This window comes from Argiope bruennichi, chromosome 10 (genome assembly GCF_947563725.1).
Source record: "Argiope bruennichi chromosome 10, qqArgBrue1.1, whole genome shotgun sequence".
In the NCBI taxonomy this organism is placed as follows: domain Eukaryota; kingdom Metazoa; phylum Arthropoda; class Arachnida; order Araneae; family Araneidae; genus Argiope; species Argiope bruennichi.
Window position 1 is genome coordinate 50063718 of NC_079160.1, and position 18997 is coordinate 50082714.

Sequence of the window (18997 nt, forward strand, 5' to 3'; positions counted from 1 at the left end):
GGATAAATAGAAATTTCACATACATTGATGAACATTTTTTTTTCTACATAAGATATAAACAAGAAACAACAGCTTTTTTTTTTTTTTTTTGCCCCATCATACAAGAGGTGGGAAAAAAAAAGGAAAATATCCATTATTAGTGAGTTTTTTTTTTTCCCTTGATATAAAAAACAAAGAAATAGATGGTGTTACTTATTAAGAAACTACATACTTTATTGTGCTGGGAATTATAACAAAGAAATTATTTTTAAATAAATCAGAATTGTTGATAAATGAAACTTACTGAACCAAGGTTTGTTACAACATTCTGCCATCTTTCTAAATCTTTCTGATACTGCTGCAATTCATGTTCGTAAGCCACTTTTTCTTTAAAAGTAACATGTTCCCCAGAAGGTGCTGGAGGTGTTTTTGGTTTAGCGTGAATGGAATGATGAAACCAAGCATCAAAAGCTTCCATTGCTTCCTAGAAATAAAAATGTAACAATTACTGGACTAAAATTAAAAGTATGATAGCAGAAACAAAAAATGTGCTCTTTTCAAAACAGTCAAAGAAAATGTAACATAATAAAGTATAAAAAGTTAACATATCATTAAGGAATGGCAAAATTATATTTCTGAATAATATAGAACTATGTAACACTCCAAGAAATAAAAGAGCATTTTAAATAAATTGTTTAAATATATGGAATATCACTTCTCATATTTATGTTTAGATGCTGTTCTATTAATTATTTTTAACTAAATACATTAGGATCATATTCAGGATTATTTAACAAAATGATGCTCTATTTTTTTCTAGTACTGCCAAACTTAGATGTGAATGACTGTAGTGTATTTTTAAAAAAGCTAATAATTAAGACTAATAATATGCAACAGCCTCAAATTCAAATCATTTAGCAGCAGTTTCATTTAATTTTTTTAAAAATTATTCTATTAAAAGGAGACAATGCAACAGTTTGATAACTTATCTTACATTAGAAAAAAATTTGATGAAAATATAAGCATGAATGAAGAAAAAAAATGAATGCACTCCATCAAGGCAAGATTTTAATTTTATATTTCAGTGGAAATAAATAATATTAAGAAGACTTAGAAATAATATAATGATCAACTACTTAGAAATAATATGATGATCAACTAATGATCCACTTAATAAAAATTAAATAGCATACATTGAATCAAAGTTGAAATAAAAAAGAACGACATTTATAGCAAATTAAAAAAATTTCTTCTAAAAATCATTTCGAAAAATTTTTTTGACAATTGCAAAAAAAAGTATTGTTTTTAACAAAATTTTATATTTTTCATTAAAAAGAATAATAATGAATTTAATACAAACCAGATAAGCTTTGAAGCATAAATATTCTCTTGTACTATTATCATCCTCAGCTGATAGTTCTTCTAGTCCTCTCTGAAAATATTTTTTTTAAAGTTTACTAATAAGTTAGTATACAAAATTAAAAGGACTTGTTTACTGCCCAAATAACATGCAGTCTCATTACAGAATATTCAGTTTGAATCTATATCAATTTTAAATCAATGCACAACATTCTAGATATAAAAAGTTAGATTTCACTTCCAGTTAGAACAAATGATTAAAAAAATCAATATTTTATATATCAATTTTCAAACAACATGCATCACATATTTTACAAAATCAAAGTGTCATCATTTAAAAATGTTAAACTTTTATTTATTTTCAAGATAATGGGAGGGATTAAAAAACAATCTTTATTTTTGATGCTTTACTGTATTTTAAAAATCCTTCATTATATATCCATAAAAAAGAATTTTTAAATTAACATCTACTCATTTTTCAATAAACTTTTTTCAAAAAATATTTTTTAAGCCCCAGACAAGAAGCTCACATTCTTTTATTGTTGCAAAATGTGTAAACGATAAACGTGCACCGCGACGAAAGGGTACTTGTGCGATTTGATGCACGACGAAAAGACGCATGTGCGATAGAATCACGTGGTAAGTTTGAAAAAAAGTCGCTGTGGTTGGTTCGCGAGCTCATTCTGCATTGAGCATGCCATCGGTTAAACATTGCCCTCGTCTTGTTCAATCGTGTTTGAGCTCGAAATTAATATTCTACTCACCGAATCAATCATACCGGTTTGTAAATAAAGATGAATTGTCTGATTTGTAACGAAAGATTTAATTCGAACGATATTTATCCTGTGAAATATAATCTTTTATGTTGTGGTGCTTCGTTTCATACTTCCTGTTTGTTGAGCAAGATAACAAGTGCTTCGCTTGCAAAAGAAGTATAGAAAAATTGGACAAGTGGACTATTCTCCAACAATCCAATAACAAAGAAGTGTGCGGGATTTGTTTCTCGTCCGACGTTTACATCGAGCCCTATGTTCTCATCGGTTCCACAAATCTTGTATTGCTTGCTGGGTCGGGGAACAAGATAAGACAACTTGCCCGCAGTGTCGAAGTGACATTAAAGTACGGTACTTCCACCCCAATACCGTGCACGAAGCACATCATTGGTGAAATGGTGGAAACCGAAAATTATCTACTAGCAGCTACCCACATGGGTCTTAATCAAGGGAAACGCCCAATCATCCGTTTGGCAGTGCAAACAGCAGCGGCTAATTAGAGCCGCGGAATAAAGTCATTTACCCATGAGATTATCGGATGGATAATGTGAATATTCATTGGATCAAGTATGAATTGATCTTTTGATTGATAATGTTTAAAGTTAAGTCGGAAGGACTGCGTATAGATGCAATCAAATACATAATGGTCTGCAGTGCCGAGTTTTTTGTTTGTTTGTGCCAAGTTTGTCTGCTTCTTCATTACCTTCCATGCCGATATGAGCTTTCACCCAAAAGAATGAGAGTTGGCAGTGGATATTAACCGCTTGAATCTTATCCGCTAGTTGCTTCAGAATCCACCTTTTGTGGTATGGTGAAGCAAGAGCTGAGAGAAGCGATAGTGAGTCAGAATAGATTGAAGCCTTGCTCCAGAAGTACATATTATCAATATATTCCAGGGCCATGAAGAAAGCATAGGCCTCAGCTTGGAATACTTTTGTATGATCCTCTAGTCGATGGGGATTGACAGAGGAAGAAGTAACAGGCAATTGCTGAACCCACATGGTTATCAATTTTGGAACTGTCGGTAAAAATTTTGACTCCATCGCCTGTAGATGGAGATTGCCGGAAGGGAAATGTAACCCACTCACAAGGGTGTTGGTCAAAAGGATTTTGAGTTCGTTCGTATAAGTGTGGGTCATAGACAATGTCATTGTATTTAACCAGAAGTTTTTGAACTTTGAGGAGAAAGTTCGCATAAAGTTCCGTGGCTCTTAAGTGTAGAGGCAAGATGCCCGCAAGAACTTGAAGGGCCTGTGTGCTGGTTGTACGAAATGAGTGTCTAAGTGACATTACGGACCTTGCAAATTTGAGACGTTAGTATCACTTGATAACGTCTCGATCAATATTTGCCTTTTTTAATGTCACCTGAATTTGTTGCATTAAACAATCCCTTTTTGGATTGAATAATGCAACAAATTCAGAATGTGTTTATAAAAATAAAAAAAAAGCATGTATCTGACATTGAGATGTTTCTAGATAATCAACTGGCACTAGAAACATGGACCTTGGAACAACTTTTAATATCATCGAGAGGTTAGTGAAGAAATAAAGACGGAATTTAAACAATTTTGGAAAAAATTTCACAATTTCCATTAACATAAAATTGTATTATTTTATACTCAAATGTATGCACTTACTGCTTTCGAAAGTTGCATCATAACAGCTACAGAATCTTCAGGAATTTTGCTGAACAACAATTTAGCAGCATCTATTTTCCTTTGGACTTTTATGTAAAAAGAATGAAAAAAATTTTACAAAGATATGATAAGATAAAAATATTATTATAGAAATAATATATAGAAGTATTATTATAAAAATTATTTAACTATTCATCACACAAATAAAAAAATAAAAATTACCAACAAAAACTCTCATTAAGGCATTTGCTTGTTTCATAGCTTCTGCTCGCTGAGTAGGATTGAATATAAGCCAATCAATAGCGTGTATTTTTTGTAAATCTTCCTACAATAAATAAATGATAAATTATTAATAATAAAGTGAGATTGAACAGCTCAGTTCTTTAAAAGAAATATAAAATACATTAGTATTAAATTATGCTTCTTATTGAATTCAGAGATTTATATTGGAGAAAGTAACTGAATCAATCAGTGATAAACTGTTCTAACAAACATTTTAAGAAGTTGATGAAAAACATCATGTATAATAGTTTGGACAGTTTAATACCACATTCAGAATCCAATTATGTTTACAAAATATAAAAATATAAATAAAAGAGATGTCTGCCACAGCAAACAATCGGTGCAGAATTACTAAATAAGAAACAAAAATGCATTTTAAAAAATACAATAAATAGCTTCACATTAAAAAAATGTAACAATTTACTATGGTATCAAATTATAAATCAAACCAATAGCTACATAGAGAACTATAAAAATATGTACCATTTCAAACAACAGGGGTGTTTGTGGGACCCCAAAAAATCCCCTGAAACTTTTACGGTCTTACTACCGACATTTTGGAGTTTCGAGAAGGGGGGGGGGAGAGAAATGAAAAATTACAATTATGAAGTATTGAATGACCTAATTATAAAAGTTCAATGAATTACTTTTTTTGCAAAATTAATAACCATAAATTTTTAAACATATAAACTACTACATTTTATGTAAATATTTTAAATTACCTGAATTAATTCTTTAAAAAAAATTATCTAATTTCTGCTGCTTTTTTTTATTTTCTGATGTTTGTGGGCTTGTCTTTCTTTTGTGGTGAACTTCATAATTGCAGGAAGGTTGACTTTTATTTTCCTCATTTACAGTTGAAGAAATTTCCTCGAGAACTGCACATGCAGAGGTAGAAGCAGTTTGCTTTTCTGCTAATGTAGAAGGTTTTTCAGAGACTTTTATAGGTGACTCATCTGAAATACATGTTTTTAAGTCCTCTTGATATGTTTTCCAACTTCTGTTCATATTGAGTAAGAGATCTTTGTGAATTGGATCAGTCATTGGATTTTTTGAACCATATTTTTCACATGAGGTTTCTTTAGAAGCCATTAAATCATATTTAATAGTCTGCACTGCATCTAGGGAATCAATCTTAAGAGAGGTTCTATAGTCAGTGACAAGTGTATCCATTAAGTTGAATGCACTTTCCACTAATGGGCCATGGAAGCAGCTAAGGCAGGCTTTGACCAATTTAGCCAATGTAGGATACTTATAAACATTTGTGAAATCATTTTTTAAATTAAAAACTTTAGACCAATATTTATCAATTGTACACTTGACTTGATTTCTACTTTCATCAGATGTGTAGAGCATTTCTTTGGTGATATCAATATCATTCTGGTATAATCTTATTTCAGCTTCTACTTTTGACTTTTCATTATCACTAAAAATATGGGACATAAAAGATGATAATTTTTCAAAAGCTAATATTGTACTGGTTTTACCTCTTAGCTCTGGATCTAATGCTGTAAAACTAATTAGATATGAATTTTTAAGGGGTAATTTCTGTTTCATATGCTGTGCTGTATTAGTATAAGCTTTCATCAGAGAAATTTGGAATTCTTTTGCTATTGGATGATTTTTTGATAATTTCTTCAGGAGAGTGGAAGCTTCTGCACCAGTAAATATTACTTTGCTAGGTAGATGGAATTCTGGATTTGTGACATCAACCTTTAATAAATCATCATAAGATGTGAACTCTATATTTTCTGGCTTCATAAAAAAAAGAGAAAAATTTTGCCATCAATTTATAAATACTGGAATGTATTAAATGAAGCATTGGTTTTTTTGTTTCAAATAATTTAATATATGTGTTGAACTCTGGTAATACTGCTGAATATAATGCCATATGCAATAAAGTTTTGTTTTGCATAACAAATAACCCATTTAGTATTCTTTTTATCCGAGCTAAAGCATCCTTTGTGAGTTGTTGGAAATGCAAGCAAGAATACACCCCTTCAACAATTTTTTTCTGAGCTGCAGAAATATTTCTTTTATTGTATACAGTTTCAACATAAGAAAAATAATCCTCTTTATCAGTTTTATCCAAGTAGTGAAAATAAAATGCAATAAGAGCATCCCACAGATCTTTGATTCTTTCTAAAACACATAAAATGTACACCCACCTATGGTCTGGTCTCTTCAAGGGCTTAAGTTTTTTAATGGCAAGGGATTCACAGATTTTCAGGGGTGTTTGTGGGACCCCAAAAAATCCCCTGAAACTTTTACGGACTTACTACCGACATTTTGGAGTTTCGAGAAGGGGGGGGGGAGAAATGAAAAATTACGATTATGAAGTATTGAAGGACCTAATTATAAAAGCTCAATGAATTACTTTTTTTGCAAAATTAAGACCTTTGAACCCAGGTCACGTGATCGCACATCTGGTCGAACGAAGTCTCTCCCTTTTTTTTCTGCCACGCCTACTTGCCGAAAAGAATCCAGAAGAGAATGTCCGAGAACCGGGGGAATGAGTCATAACTCGCAATAAGGAAAGCACAAAAAAAGAAGTTTTTTCCCCCTTTTCACGCATTATCACTGCCTTTGGAGAAAGAAAGGAAAAGTTTTCACCACACACACTGACCTTGCGTTTTCTGCTTTCAAAGCAAACAAAATTACCCAGATCAAAATAAATAATTCATTATTATTCCTACTTCCTTTTGAACGACGATCCCCGGAATTTCCGGGTATCAAAGTTCAAAATCCCCGGAATTCCGGGGTTTCCCCGGAGCACAAACGCCCCTGGATTTTGAAAAAATTCTCTTTTACTGCAGCTTTTCATATCAAAATAGATGTCATCAAACAAATCTTCTAAGTATCTATCAAAACAAGAAGCAAATTTTTTTGCACAGTTATTAGCTGTGTGACATGTGTCACCATCAATATCTAATAAGTGGGGTGCTTTGTTTGATCGTAGTCTGGTTTCAATACCCTTTTTTTTTCCACGCATGGTGTTACATGAGTCCATTAATACACTAATTAAGTTTGCCCATGGAATATTATTATCTTCAACAGTATTAACAACTGCTTTAAAAACAGCTTCTGAATTGCAAGATTCCATCTTTAGAGATGCAAAATGATGAACTACAACTTCATTTTGATTGTTGTCATAAAACTGCACCAATATTGCCAGTATACTTTCTTGAGCATTGCTAGTACTTTCATCCAAATTTAGAGAAAATGGAGTCTCCTTTAAAGTTTTAATGATATTTTCCTTAATAGTTTTTGCGAGCCCATATTTCATCTTATAACATGCAGCAGTCCTGGACATTTCCAACGAGTTTAGTGCCGTCTGATCGCGCCTCAACTGTTTGCAGAGTTCAATTAAATTGGGAGCTACATTGACAGAAAGAGAATTCTCGGCGATAAACGAAGTTATTAATACCTCTTGGCGTGCTTTTCTTGTCACTATATCCAATGGCCGAGCATCAGTCTCCAGTAAGTCATCAGTATTTTTTGAATTAGCATAATTACTTAAAGTCATTGAATGTCTAATGCACTTTGAATATTTTATGTGCGTCACAGTTTTAGAATGATTTGTGAAAGCCTTGAATCCTTCCCTACCATACTTCAGCAGTGAGTTACAAAAAACACAATATGCTTGTCCAGCAACATTTATTTTCTTGCACCATGTGCCGATGGTATCCCCATTACCATCTCTCCGTTCAATCCAATTCCACCTAAATGCATTCCGGACACCTTCTTCTAATTATATAATATCACTATTTATATCGAGAAATTTCATAGTGAAATTCTCTTGCGTACATAAATAAAAAAATATTTCAATAAACGAAACGAAAAATTTACACGTGCATCAATAAATGAAACGAAAATTTTACACAGCGGAGAAAAAAAAGTTGCGAAGCGATCAATGACAAATAGCTAATACGGCGAAAAATTCCCCTTCTCTACTTATTGGCGCCACGCCAGGAGAGAGAAGACCTTTGAACCCACTTGCCGAAAAGAATCCAGAAGAGAATGTCCGAGAACCAGGGGAATGAGTCATAACTCGCAATAAGGAAAGAACAAAAAAGAAGTTTTTTCCCCCTTTTCACGCATTATCACTGCCTTTGGAGAAAGAAAGGAAAAGTTTTCACCACACACACTGACCTTGCGTTTTCTGCTTTCAAAGCAAACAAAATTACGCAGATCAAAATAAATAATTCATTATTATTCCTTTTGAACGACGATCCCCGGAATTTCCGGGTATCGAAGTTCAAAATCCCCGGAATTCCGGGGTTTCCCCGGAGCACAAACACCCCTGAAACAATAAAAGTTTATTAATTCTTCTCTTATATAAAGTATAGTATAATAGAAAATATAAAATTTTGGGAGTATCATTAAAAGAAATGCTTCTAGATTTTCAGATTTCTTAGAATTTCTATTCTATTTGTTATTTTCTGTAGTGAGATATTACAATTTCCTTTTTTTCCCATCCAATATTATTCAAATAGCGCTGTCATATGGCTTGCTAATTGCAACTGGTATGTCTCCTGTTATGAAAAAATTACCAAAAGAACACAGCAAAAAAGGAGAAAAATTCCTTACTCAGTTTTTTTGACTTAGAACACATATTTTGTTATTTCACCACCATCCAACACATGATTTTGCCAAATGGGACACTAAAACTAACTACATTCCTCCGAAAAAAGCATCAAATGTTTAATCAATGGTTAAAGATATTATAGTTCCTGTTATTAAAAAAAAGGACAAACTAATTAAATAATATATTGTAAGGGTATGTCCATCATTAATTTTATTGAAATATAAACAGCAATTCATTTCCAAGTAATGAACTAAATAAATAAATAAAAATTCAATCTGTCAGTCCTCAAATTAAAACCCAAATTAGATCCACTTTCATTCATGTCTTACAATATGAATTGGTAAATATCCATTATTAGATTCTAATGCATTAATTACCATTTTGTTAATTATAAAGATATTTTTATTAATTAAAATTTTATACCATGTAAAAATAAAATGTTGAAGCTTACTAAAAGATTTATATTTTTAAAAAATATGATAAGGAATGTCAAGATTTTTAAAAACATGAACCACAAAATTCTTAACTATTAGGTTTCAAATACTTAGTTCTAAATTTTAAAAAAGGCTTATTATAATACTCAATACAACAAAATGAAATATTAAACTATTTTAAAGTGTGCATCTTTTAAACAAACTTTTCCAAAAACTCACATTTTACTACAATATAATAATAATAATAATAATAATAATAATAATATTTGGTATTGAATAAATATATTTCGGGGAAATAAAGCAAAACTTAATCAAAGGGATAATCTAGGGAATTTCTCGGGGGGGGGGGACAGAAAGAAAAGAGACAATTTCATTTTGAGAAATCAAAACAAACAAAAATATAGAATATTAAATATCTGTTAAGAACAACTTAACATGCATAGTATTAACATAAATAGCTTACTTTGTATAAGTTGACATACCTGAGTAGTCACTGCTGATAAATCAGTGGTTGGTTCTATTTTTACAGCATCCTTTTCTCGAATATTTTTTACTACTGTTTTTGTTATTTGTGGAACATCTAAACCAGCTTCTTCAGCATATTGCAAACACTTTTGGCGTTCATCATTATCAGTAATACCTAAAAAACATCCAATAGTTTTTCAAATATTAGAAAGAAAAAAAAAACTTATTTATCAAAATAAAAACTTAATAAATAATCATTAGTATCACAAGCATGTGCATCATACAAACATTAATGATATACATGAAATGAAATATTATGTTTAGATAAATATTTAATCATAAAGATTTACTTTTTCCAAGTTCTACTTTCAGATAATTTCTAAATTCTCGGGATCTCTAAGAAAATAAAAGGTTTAAGCTAAAAAAATTAACCCTTCTCAACAGTTTAATTGGTAGATGTGTTTATAGCAATGTGCATAAAACATCATTATAGCACAAGAGATTAAGTACATTGCTTTAAATGAAGCTAAACAGGTAACTGAAGAAACGTCTCATTTTCTAGTTTGCTTGTTTGTTTTTATTTACATAAAGAGAAAGGATTAACAATATGAAAAAAAATAACATTCTATTTTATTAAAAGCATTAAACATTCACTAATGTCATTGTACAGATATTTGTGTTTGTTTTTATTTACTCTAAGAGGAAGAAGATTAACAATATAAAGAAAAATTACAATCTGACTCGATTAATGGTATGAAACTTTCATTAATGTCATTAAGAAGATATTATAACTGCTATAAAAATACATTTACACATTGTAACATTATAAAATACCTTTATCAAATTAACAAAAGCAGCAGTCATTCAGTAAAAAAAGGATTACAATAAAAACTCACCTTCTAAAAATTTAGCATACCAAATAATTTGTTGTTCTTTTGGCAGAGTTGAGACATAAGGAGCAACAAGACTTGTTTTCCTAGCTTTTATCAGTTCCTGCAATTGAAAAAAAAGATGATGAATATTTTTCAAACAAAAATTTAAATTATAGCATCTTTCAATAATTTTGAAAATATCCTTTCACAAATATCTTGACATAAAAAAATAAAGAAGATGCAAGCAGATTTGACACCAATATTTATTTAGTACTGACCAATTCATTTTTTTTTATTTCTTTATTATTTCTATAGACTTCTAAATGGACTTTGTTTAATTTTAAACCAGTCTAATACAGCACTTTTAAAAATTGCTTGATACAGCTTTTTTATTACTTAAAAAAAAAAAAAAAAACATTCCCTTCTTTTTAAAATATATCACAATTAAATGATACTGATATTTCAAAATTATCATTAACTTTGTCCCTATTATTTAAAAAAAATGCTTTAATATTGAAAAAGTTGTGGCTCAATTTTAGATAAAAGCTCAAAAATCTTTTTAAATTTAAAATTTGGATCAAGAAAATGAAAAATGCAAATTCCAAATATTTAAGTCTCCTAAAATGATCACTAAGTGAGAAAAATAAATAAAACTAATATGTCAGTACATATTGAATACATATAAAATTAATTCTTACTTGTACATAAGCTTCTAAAATAGGGACACACAATTCTTCTTTTGTAGAACGTCCAATAACTCGTAGGAAAAGTATAATATGTGCCATGCACCTCAATAGATGACCATCAAGATTAGAGTTATTTAGCCAGCTATACATTTCTTCTATTAAGCCTTTAAATAAATAAAAAATATTATAATAAAGAAAATCAAATAATATATATATATATAATGCTCAATATAACATACATAAATTTTATGCAAAGCAAACCATTTTGTATGCTTAATAATGCTACCACAACAACTTTCAATTTCGCTATAATGAAAACAGAGAAAATCAAAGAATAAAGCTACAAATTCAACCAACTGAAATTCTTTTAAAAATGTGTCATCAAAAAAAAATTAATTAAAGCTTATTTCTAGTAAGTGCAAGTATGAAACAACAAGACAAAATTTTTACCTCAAGACTATATGCAAAGTAGAAAGAGTTAAGAGTTAATTAGATCAGGTGCAGAAAAATGCTGTATTTATTTAAACTAATCATTTCAATACAAAAGGCTAAACAAAATCAGAAATGAACATCAAATCAATTAGAAATAATTATTTCAATTAATTATGCTTAAAAGTGTGAATAATTTTAATTTGGTATGTATTCCACAAAAAAAAAAAAAAAAAAAAAAAAAAAGACTAAGTTTGACATCATATAAGTGAGTGCATTTGCTAAGAAGGAAAAAAATAATGTTGTAATAAATAACTAAGTTGATATCATTAGACACCTATATTGTACGGCAACAAACTATAGCAAAGTCTATTTTTAGAAGAGATGATATAATAAAATATTTAATGTAATTAAAGCATTAAAACTTTAATGTCTTAGTAAAATAATTTAAAATGTTTTCATCAAGTTACTTCAAAAAATAATAATAATATTGTGGATGCCTAAAGAGTACATAAGAATTAAATGTTGAGATTTTAACACATACATGAAGTATTCAGATATTTTTTATAACACAAATAAAACAGAATTCACATCTATACAGCACAGCAAAAATAAAATATGATTTTAAATTTGTGGTTGTTCCACATACAAATATTATCTATAACTTTCTTAAATTGTTAAAACTCTAAACATAAAAATGTACAATTTTAAAAAAATCAGAGAAAAAGCTATTCAGTAGGGACTTACCACCAATGTCATCAATAATTATATACTTCTGGATAACATGGTAAGGAATTTTAGAACCAGATCGCACTTCCTACAAAATTCCAAATTAAATAGAGATATTAGTTTATAACACTAATAAAAAATCTTCTAATATATTAGGGGGGAAAAGACTTACTTCAGAATTACTGGCAGTCAATTCTTGAAATATTTCCTCCAGATCCAAACTAAAAAGTATAAAGCAAACAATAAATTTTATTATATTAAACTTATTTTGTCAAACAAAAGTATAGCAAAATCTTATTTTTTTTTTCTTTATGTTTTTGTCATTCTTATTTAAAAAAAAAAAAAAAAAAAAACTTTGTAGACAACTTACACTTTATCCCAGTATTCAACAGGAAGATCCTCTAAACTTCGATCTTGTTGTGTCAAATTACGAATTTCTTGTTCAATTAATTTATCAAGAGAAGTCCTCACATAAGCCCATAAGTAATCTGTCCATGCTTTACATACAGGCAATACAGCTTTTAGATTACCACAAAGAGTTCCATATACAGCTTGTTCATGAATAGGTACAACAGGCTAGGGGGGGGGGGAAATCATTAAAAGAAATCAATAATTTTGTCTAAGATAAAATTATGCATATAGTTTAGTTAACTTTTAGATTATATCTAAGAGAAATCAATCCTTTTTTCATAGGAAGTAAGTGGTAAGAGTAGATTACCTCAAAAAGGGGATTGTCTAATATTGTCTTCCTTCTTAATAATAAATGCCATGATATGGCAAAAAAATAATACAAGCTATAAGGTGATTAGACATAACAGATTAGCAGCTTGATAGGTGTGAAATTTAATAATCTAGCAACGCAACATATCAGCTAACTTCCAAGCAATGCAAAAGAATCTATTTTTATAGCATTTTAAAAAAGAATGAATAATCATGTAATATAATCACAAAAACCTTAAAATGTAAAATGGTATTTCAGAGATAAAGTATCAAAAATTAAACAAAAATACACTACTTGATGAAATAAAAATAATGACTGACTTGAAAATGAATGAAAATTGATTTGACGAAACAAAAACGATACATCAAAAACAATTAATGTGTGATGCTTTTCACACCACTTTTACTAGATAAGAATTTTAATAAAAGAAGTAAAAAGTACTGTTTTACTTCACACTTTACTTGTGAAATGTTATTTATCTTATATAGGATAAAATCAATAAAGAAAATAAGAATACAAAAGCTTCAAATATGAAAAAAGACTGCAAAAGAAATCACTGTGTTAAAAATTTATTGAAATTACACTGAAGATAACTGAAATCTTATGTGCCATATAAATTGATATACTACTCAAAGAAAAAGTTGTGTTAGTTAATATTTAAATCAAAAATTCAAAATAATGCATTTCAGGGCAATTGAAAATCATGCAAGTTAGTTTATTACCTTGGCTCAGACAACATTAACCATATTTGCCAAAAATTTTAAAATTATTTCTTTTTTTACAGGTAGTACAGATGCCATACCAGCGAAAATTTTATCTATACTTACAAGCTATATTCTCAGACAAGTTATCCTAATAATATAGAAAAGGCTATACGGACACCACCTTAATGAAAAATAATGTAGTTCACATTACTATGCATCTTAGATTTATTTTCTGTTAGATTTTACCAGTTAACAGCAGATCAGTTTTTTAACTACTGGTATAACAACTGCTTTATCTGAAATTTTACTTTCAAAACAAAAAGGAACAGTTGTCAGTGGATTAATAAAATAGAGTTTTGGTTAATAAAAATTTATTCTGGATTTTTTTTTTTTTTTAATGTTAGAAAAATTGTTTGAAATTGAAGAAACGTTAATAAAGCAGCTTTTAATTTCTATTTCACCTTTTTAATACAGTAGACTCCCGATTATCCGCGGGCGGGTTATCCGCGCCTGCCGCACTAAATTTTCTTTTTTGCTTCCAAGCAAAGGGAAAATGCTTCCAAAGCAAGAAGCAAACACAAATGACTGATTTCTTCCAAAAGATGTAGTTTTACAGTTATGCTTTTGTAATTACATAATACATTACAGTATTAAAACAGTACATATGTATTAATTTTTCTGTGTATCCTTGACGCCGCTCGTAAGTTCAAAGCACTTTTCCGTTTTCATTAGCAAAATGCATTTTAGGTTCGTTTTGAGTGATATACTAAAATATTAAGCATTAGTTAAACATTTCCTGCTGTTTATTTTACGTTTTATTGTACATAAAACGATTTTCCAAAGTTGGAATGACTGTTTTCTCTTTTGCTATACCCGTTTTTAGCTTTTTTCGGATTATCCGCGATTTTTGTTATCCGCGGCGGCCGCGCCACCCGATTCCGCGGATAATCGGGAGTGTACTGTATCTTGCTTTTTTTTTTTTTTTTTTTTTTTTTTTTTTTTGCACTTCCATACCTTTACTTCAGCTTTATTTTGAAATAATATTTTGTTTTGACTTCTTTTACATTCTTGCAGAAACTTCATATTCTCTTTTCATATCACTTTTTTTAGATTTATTTACTTTATTGTGTATAGTTTTATATCAGATCAAAAAATATTTCAAAACCATTTGTATTGAAGAAATTGCAATACAAAAAATGATTAAAAAAGAAATCAAAAAATAAAAACGTGCTCTCAATAAATTGAAACAATGGTTTGCATCAAAAGATAAAAATTTGCCAAATTTTGAAATGATGAATCAACTGCTTTGTATTTTCTGGAATGTACCTAATCAAATATTGATTAGCATCATCTCAGAGAAAAGAAGGAGAGAGAAAAATCTTTAGAAAATTAAACAATTTTCAATTTGAAACTGTTACAGAAAATATTGATTATTAAAATTTTAAACCAATTTTTATTCAAATACATCAGCTATTTTCAAAAGACAGTAGGAACATATCAGGACTATTTTACCCAAAGGAATGATAGAATTTGTAGCTTTTGCAGCTTTTCTCAAATTAATATATCTGTAAGTATAATATAAATGATGTGCTAATATATAATTAGGAATCACTCCCCTTATTGAACTAAACTACATCTGCTCAAATCATCTAACTGATTGTTTCTCTCTCTTGTTCTACTTAGTTTGATTGTTAATGATGGAAGGTAAGAATAGTAGCTTTGCAAGGGATCAAATGAGATCACAAATATTATATTCCAATAACAAGAAAAGAGGAAAAGCATTTTGTGGTTTTTATAGTCAAAACCATTGTAAGAAAATTGAGTTTTCTTTTTGAGTTTATTAAAAAAGTTACATTGCATGTAATTTTATTTAAATTTTCCATGATATCTTACTTTAGTTACTTTTTAATAATTATAATCATGTGCACCATCACAAATCAAATGTTTTCAAAAAATGCAATAATAAATTGATGAAATGGAAAATCTTTTATGATTATTCTTATTTCAAGATTTAAAAATGCTAATTCACCCAAAATAATTAAAAAGAAATCAAAATTGTATTAAACTTAGTTACCAGAAGTGTACAAAGGAGCATTATTACAATGTAAATTTGAAAGTGATGTATCTGAACTTCAAAAATTTATGTTACACATAATGCACTAATCTTTTTAATAAACTGCAAATCACACACATTGACGTCACAATTTAAAAAGTAGGATATTCTTTGAAAAATGATTTGCTAGTATATTTCATTTAATTTACTAATTTGAAAAAGCTTAATTTAGTGAAAAATTACAACTCACATTATAATCAAAATAGAAAAATTCAATAATATCTTCTAATTTTTGATAACATAAATTTCTAATATTTCTCTCAATGATATTTTGACTTACAGCTTGACTTGCTTCCCAGCATGCTGCTTTCCACAAATCTCGATATTTATTTCCTTCAATTTCGAATAGTTCTTGCCCCTCCATCAGATCATTTTCATAATTAGGATCATGAAACAATCTCCAACCTTCTAATGCAGCAGCTAACCAAGCCTCGCCAAATCTCTCTGCTAATTGCTGAGCCTAGAATATAAAAAAATTTATACTTATTACAAAAACTATAAGCAATAAAACCAAATCATTTTCAATTATACATTTTGAAAAATACAGCCTTACTGCAAATTTAATATTCTAAATATTACTATATAAAATTCTCACAATTAATTTAAACTTATAAAAAATATTATAATATCACAAAATAGAATTATAATATTATTTGCTAAACAATATTTTACAAACATTATTATTATATAAACATTATAATATGGTATGCAGTATCAGATTTCTCCTCATAATAGAAATCTGATACTGCATACTACACATCATCACATGCACCATCAGGGTGAATAGTCAAATTTTATTTTTTTTTAAATATGCACTTTTTAGGTATTTATAAATTAGAACCAATATTAATATAGTTTTTTTTCCAAGAGAAGTATGCATTATGAGGAAATTAACTAAGCTGGTCAAGAAAGTATCAAATTTTATACAAATATCAGCTAATATACCTGGCATAATCTGGAATAAAAAATCTTTATTAACTTTCATAAACAGAATACTTATGGCAACGCAACAATTCCCAAGCCATTAGTCACAGATATTAATGCTAAATGTTGTCTACGGTGGTGCCATAACAATAAAACCTGGTCAACTGATAAGTGGAAGACAGTTTTATGGTCAGTCCTGAATCGTAACCCTGAAAAGAAGGATCAATGGGAGAAGTACAGAGAAGTTTCAACTAACCAGATCTATTCTATGATTTTCAAACTTTGTTTCCTCCATATGATGGAATTTTCCAGAATGATATCACATCTATTTGAACAGTGGGAAGATAAAGTGAAATATCTAACTTTGTCCAAACAGTCCTCCATAATCAAACCATAACGGTCTGTTTTAGACAGTTCAATACGAAATCAATATATTAAACCAGAATCTCTTGCAGAACTTTCGAAACATTTCCATGAAGAATGGTACAATATCCCTCTAAATGTTATTCAACAATTGTATGATATAATTCCCTAGTGAATCAAACCATTAATACATACCCTATGCCTTATTAATAAAGATTCTTGAATTTGTGGTATTTCCATTATCTTGATAGACACCTATTGAAGGACCATTAAAAATAAGCTATTTTTAAGAATTTTTTAATGATATTACACAGCCTGGCGATATATTTTGCTCATTTTAAAACTATTAAATGAACAATCCTTACATAGTCAAACTAATTTACAATCTTTATAGTACCAATGCGAAATTATTCATGTGAAATTTTTTTTTTTTAATTTTAAAGAATGATTAGTCTCACAAACACAATGAGGTATTTCTAAGAAAAAAGAAGAAAGGGGCCCATTTTATCATTTTTTTAAAGTAAAGTTTCAAGAATAATTACTATAGCAAATATCTACAAAATTATTAATTATAAAATACTTAAAATTATTAAAAATTATTTAAAATTTCACTTAAAAAGAACAAAACTATTACTGCTATGTCCATCTGTCAAACAAGGTCATCAAAAAAAAAATTCTACATAATTTTAATACATAATACATTTTTTACATAATAGTTTTTAATACATCATATATATATATATATTCCATACAAATATTCTGTGAGCATGGCATATTCCAATACATGACTTTGTTAATATAAAAGCAAAGGTTCAATACACAAATAAAAAAAATCATATAAGACTTATAAAGAAAAAACATTATCATGGAAAGAAAAATATTGTCAAGACCATGACTGTTGTGACAGACATAAACCATTCAAGAGCTGAACATAAACATTAAAATTAATAAGCTCAACAAATACTTAATATTTATTTACAATTTAGAATTTTTTTCATGAACAGCTATTTTTTAGAAACAGAAAATTCTGAGCTCTATATAAAGTTATGAGAAAATTCTTTTAAAATTAAATATTTCATTACTATACTATAGGTAGATTGTTAATCTTCTCTACATAAATAATCAGTTGTGGCTTTAATCAATTTGGAAATTTCTGTTGAACCAATAAACATTTTAACATTTATCAAATATATAAAATAAACAATTTAGAATAAATGAGCATATATTCATAAATGAATTATAAAACTTACTTCATCTAGTTTTCCAGACCTAATGCAAATGAACATAAATTTAAAAAGCCGGCTTTCATTTTCCTACAAAAAGAAACAGCAAATAATATTTTTTTGAAAAATAAGCAGAGAAACAATAACAAAACATTTACATTTTAATATTCAACAGGAAAAAGTGTTAAAATGTTGTTTAAAGATAAATTTAATAATAAGACATTTTTATCTTCATTTACTTTATATCATTAAACTTCTGTGCATTCGAAAAAAAAAAAAAAAAAAAAAAAAAACCATGCACAAGAAAATTTCTAAATTACATAATTTTAAAATATTTTCAAAAAGATAAAATGGAAAGCATTTAGCAATTAGTCTTTTTTTTTTCACTCTCATATGTATTTATTCAGAAATTTAATAGAAGTTAGGTACATAACAAACTATTAAATATTACCAGTAATAATAAAACAGTGATTAAATGAAGCTTACTTTATCAGCTTCGTGTAATGGATAGCTATTTTGTCTAAATTCAGCATCTGGGTCCATTTCTCGGATCCCCATATGATTTCGATTGAAATGAGAAGTAATCAATTCATTCAATGAATGTTCTCTGTAAAAAGAAAAATTTAAAAATTTAAATTTTATATAAAATGTTTATCTAAAAGTCAACAAATGAATTTCCACAATTAAAACATTGGATATTTAAATTATTAACTAAA

General features: G+C 28.6%; 1 protein-coding gene across 1 annotated transcript in view; it reads right to left on the reverse strand.

The window, feature by feature from the left end:
• LOC129987950 (nuclear pore complex protein Nup107-like) overlaps nucleotides 1-18997 on the reverse strand; it is a 38727-nt gene that overhangs the window by 3374 nt on the left and 16356 nt on the right. The window contains exons 11-23 of the mRNA XM_056095970.1: nucleotides 18768-18888; nucleotides 18309-18371; nucleotides 16052-16231; nucleotides 12604-12809; nucleotides 12406-12454; nucleotides 12252-12321; nucleotides 11088-11239; nucleotides 10414-10510; nucleotides 9535-9692; nucleotides 3971-4073; nucleotides 3749-3834; nucleotides 1340-1411; nucleotides 284-463 (exon numbers count right to left, since the gene is read on the reverse strand). Of these exons, the coding sequence (XP_055951945.1) occupies nucleotides 284-463; nucleotides 1340-1411; nucleotides 3749-3834; nucleotides 3971-4073; nucleotides 9535-9692; nucleotides 10414-10510; nucleotides 11088-11239; nucleotides 12252-12321; nucleotides 12406-12454; nucleotides 12604-12809; nucleotides 16052-16231; nucleotides 18309-18371; nucleotides 18768-18888 (1537 nt within the window). The remainder of the gene's footprint in view (nucleotides 1-283; nucleotides 464-1339; nucleotides 1412-3748; nucleotides 3835-3970; nucleotides 4074-9534; nucleotides 9693-10413; nucleotides 10511-11087; nucleotides 11240-12251; nucleotides 12322-12405; nucleotides 12455-12603; nucleotides 12810-16051; nucleotides 16232-18308; nucleotides 18372-18767; nucleotides 18889-18997) is intronic.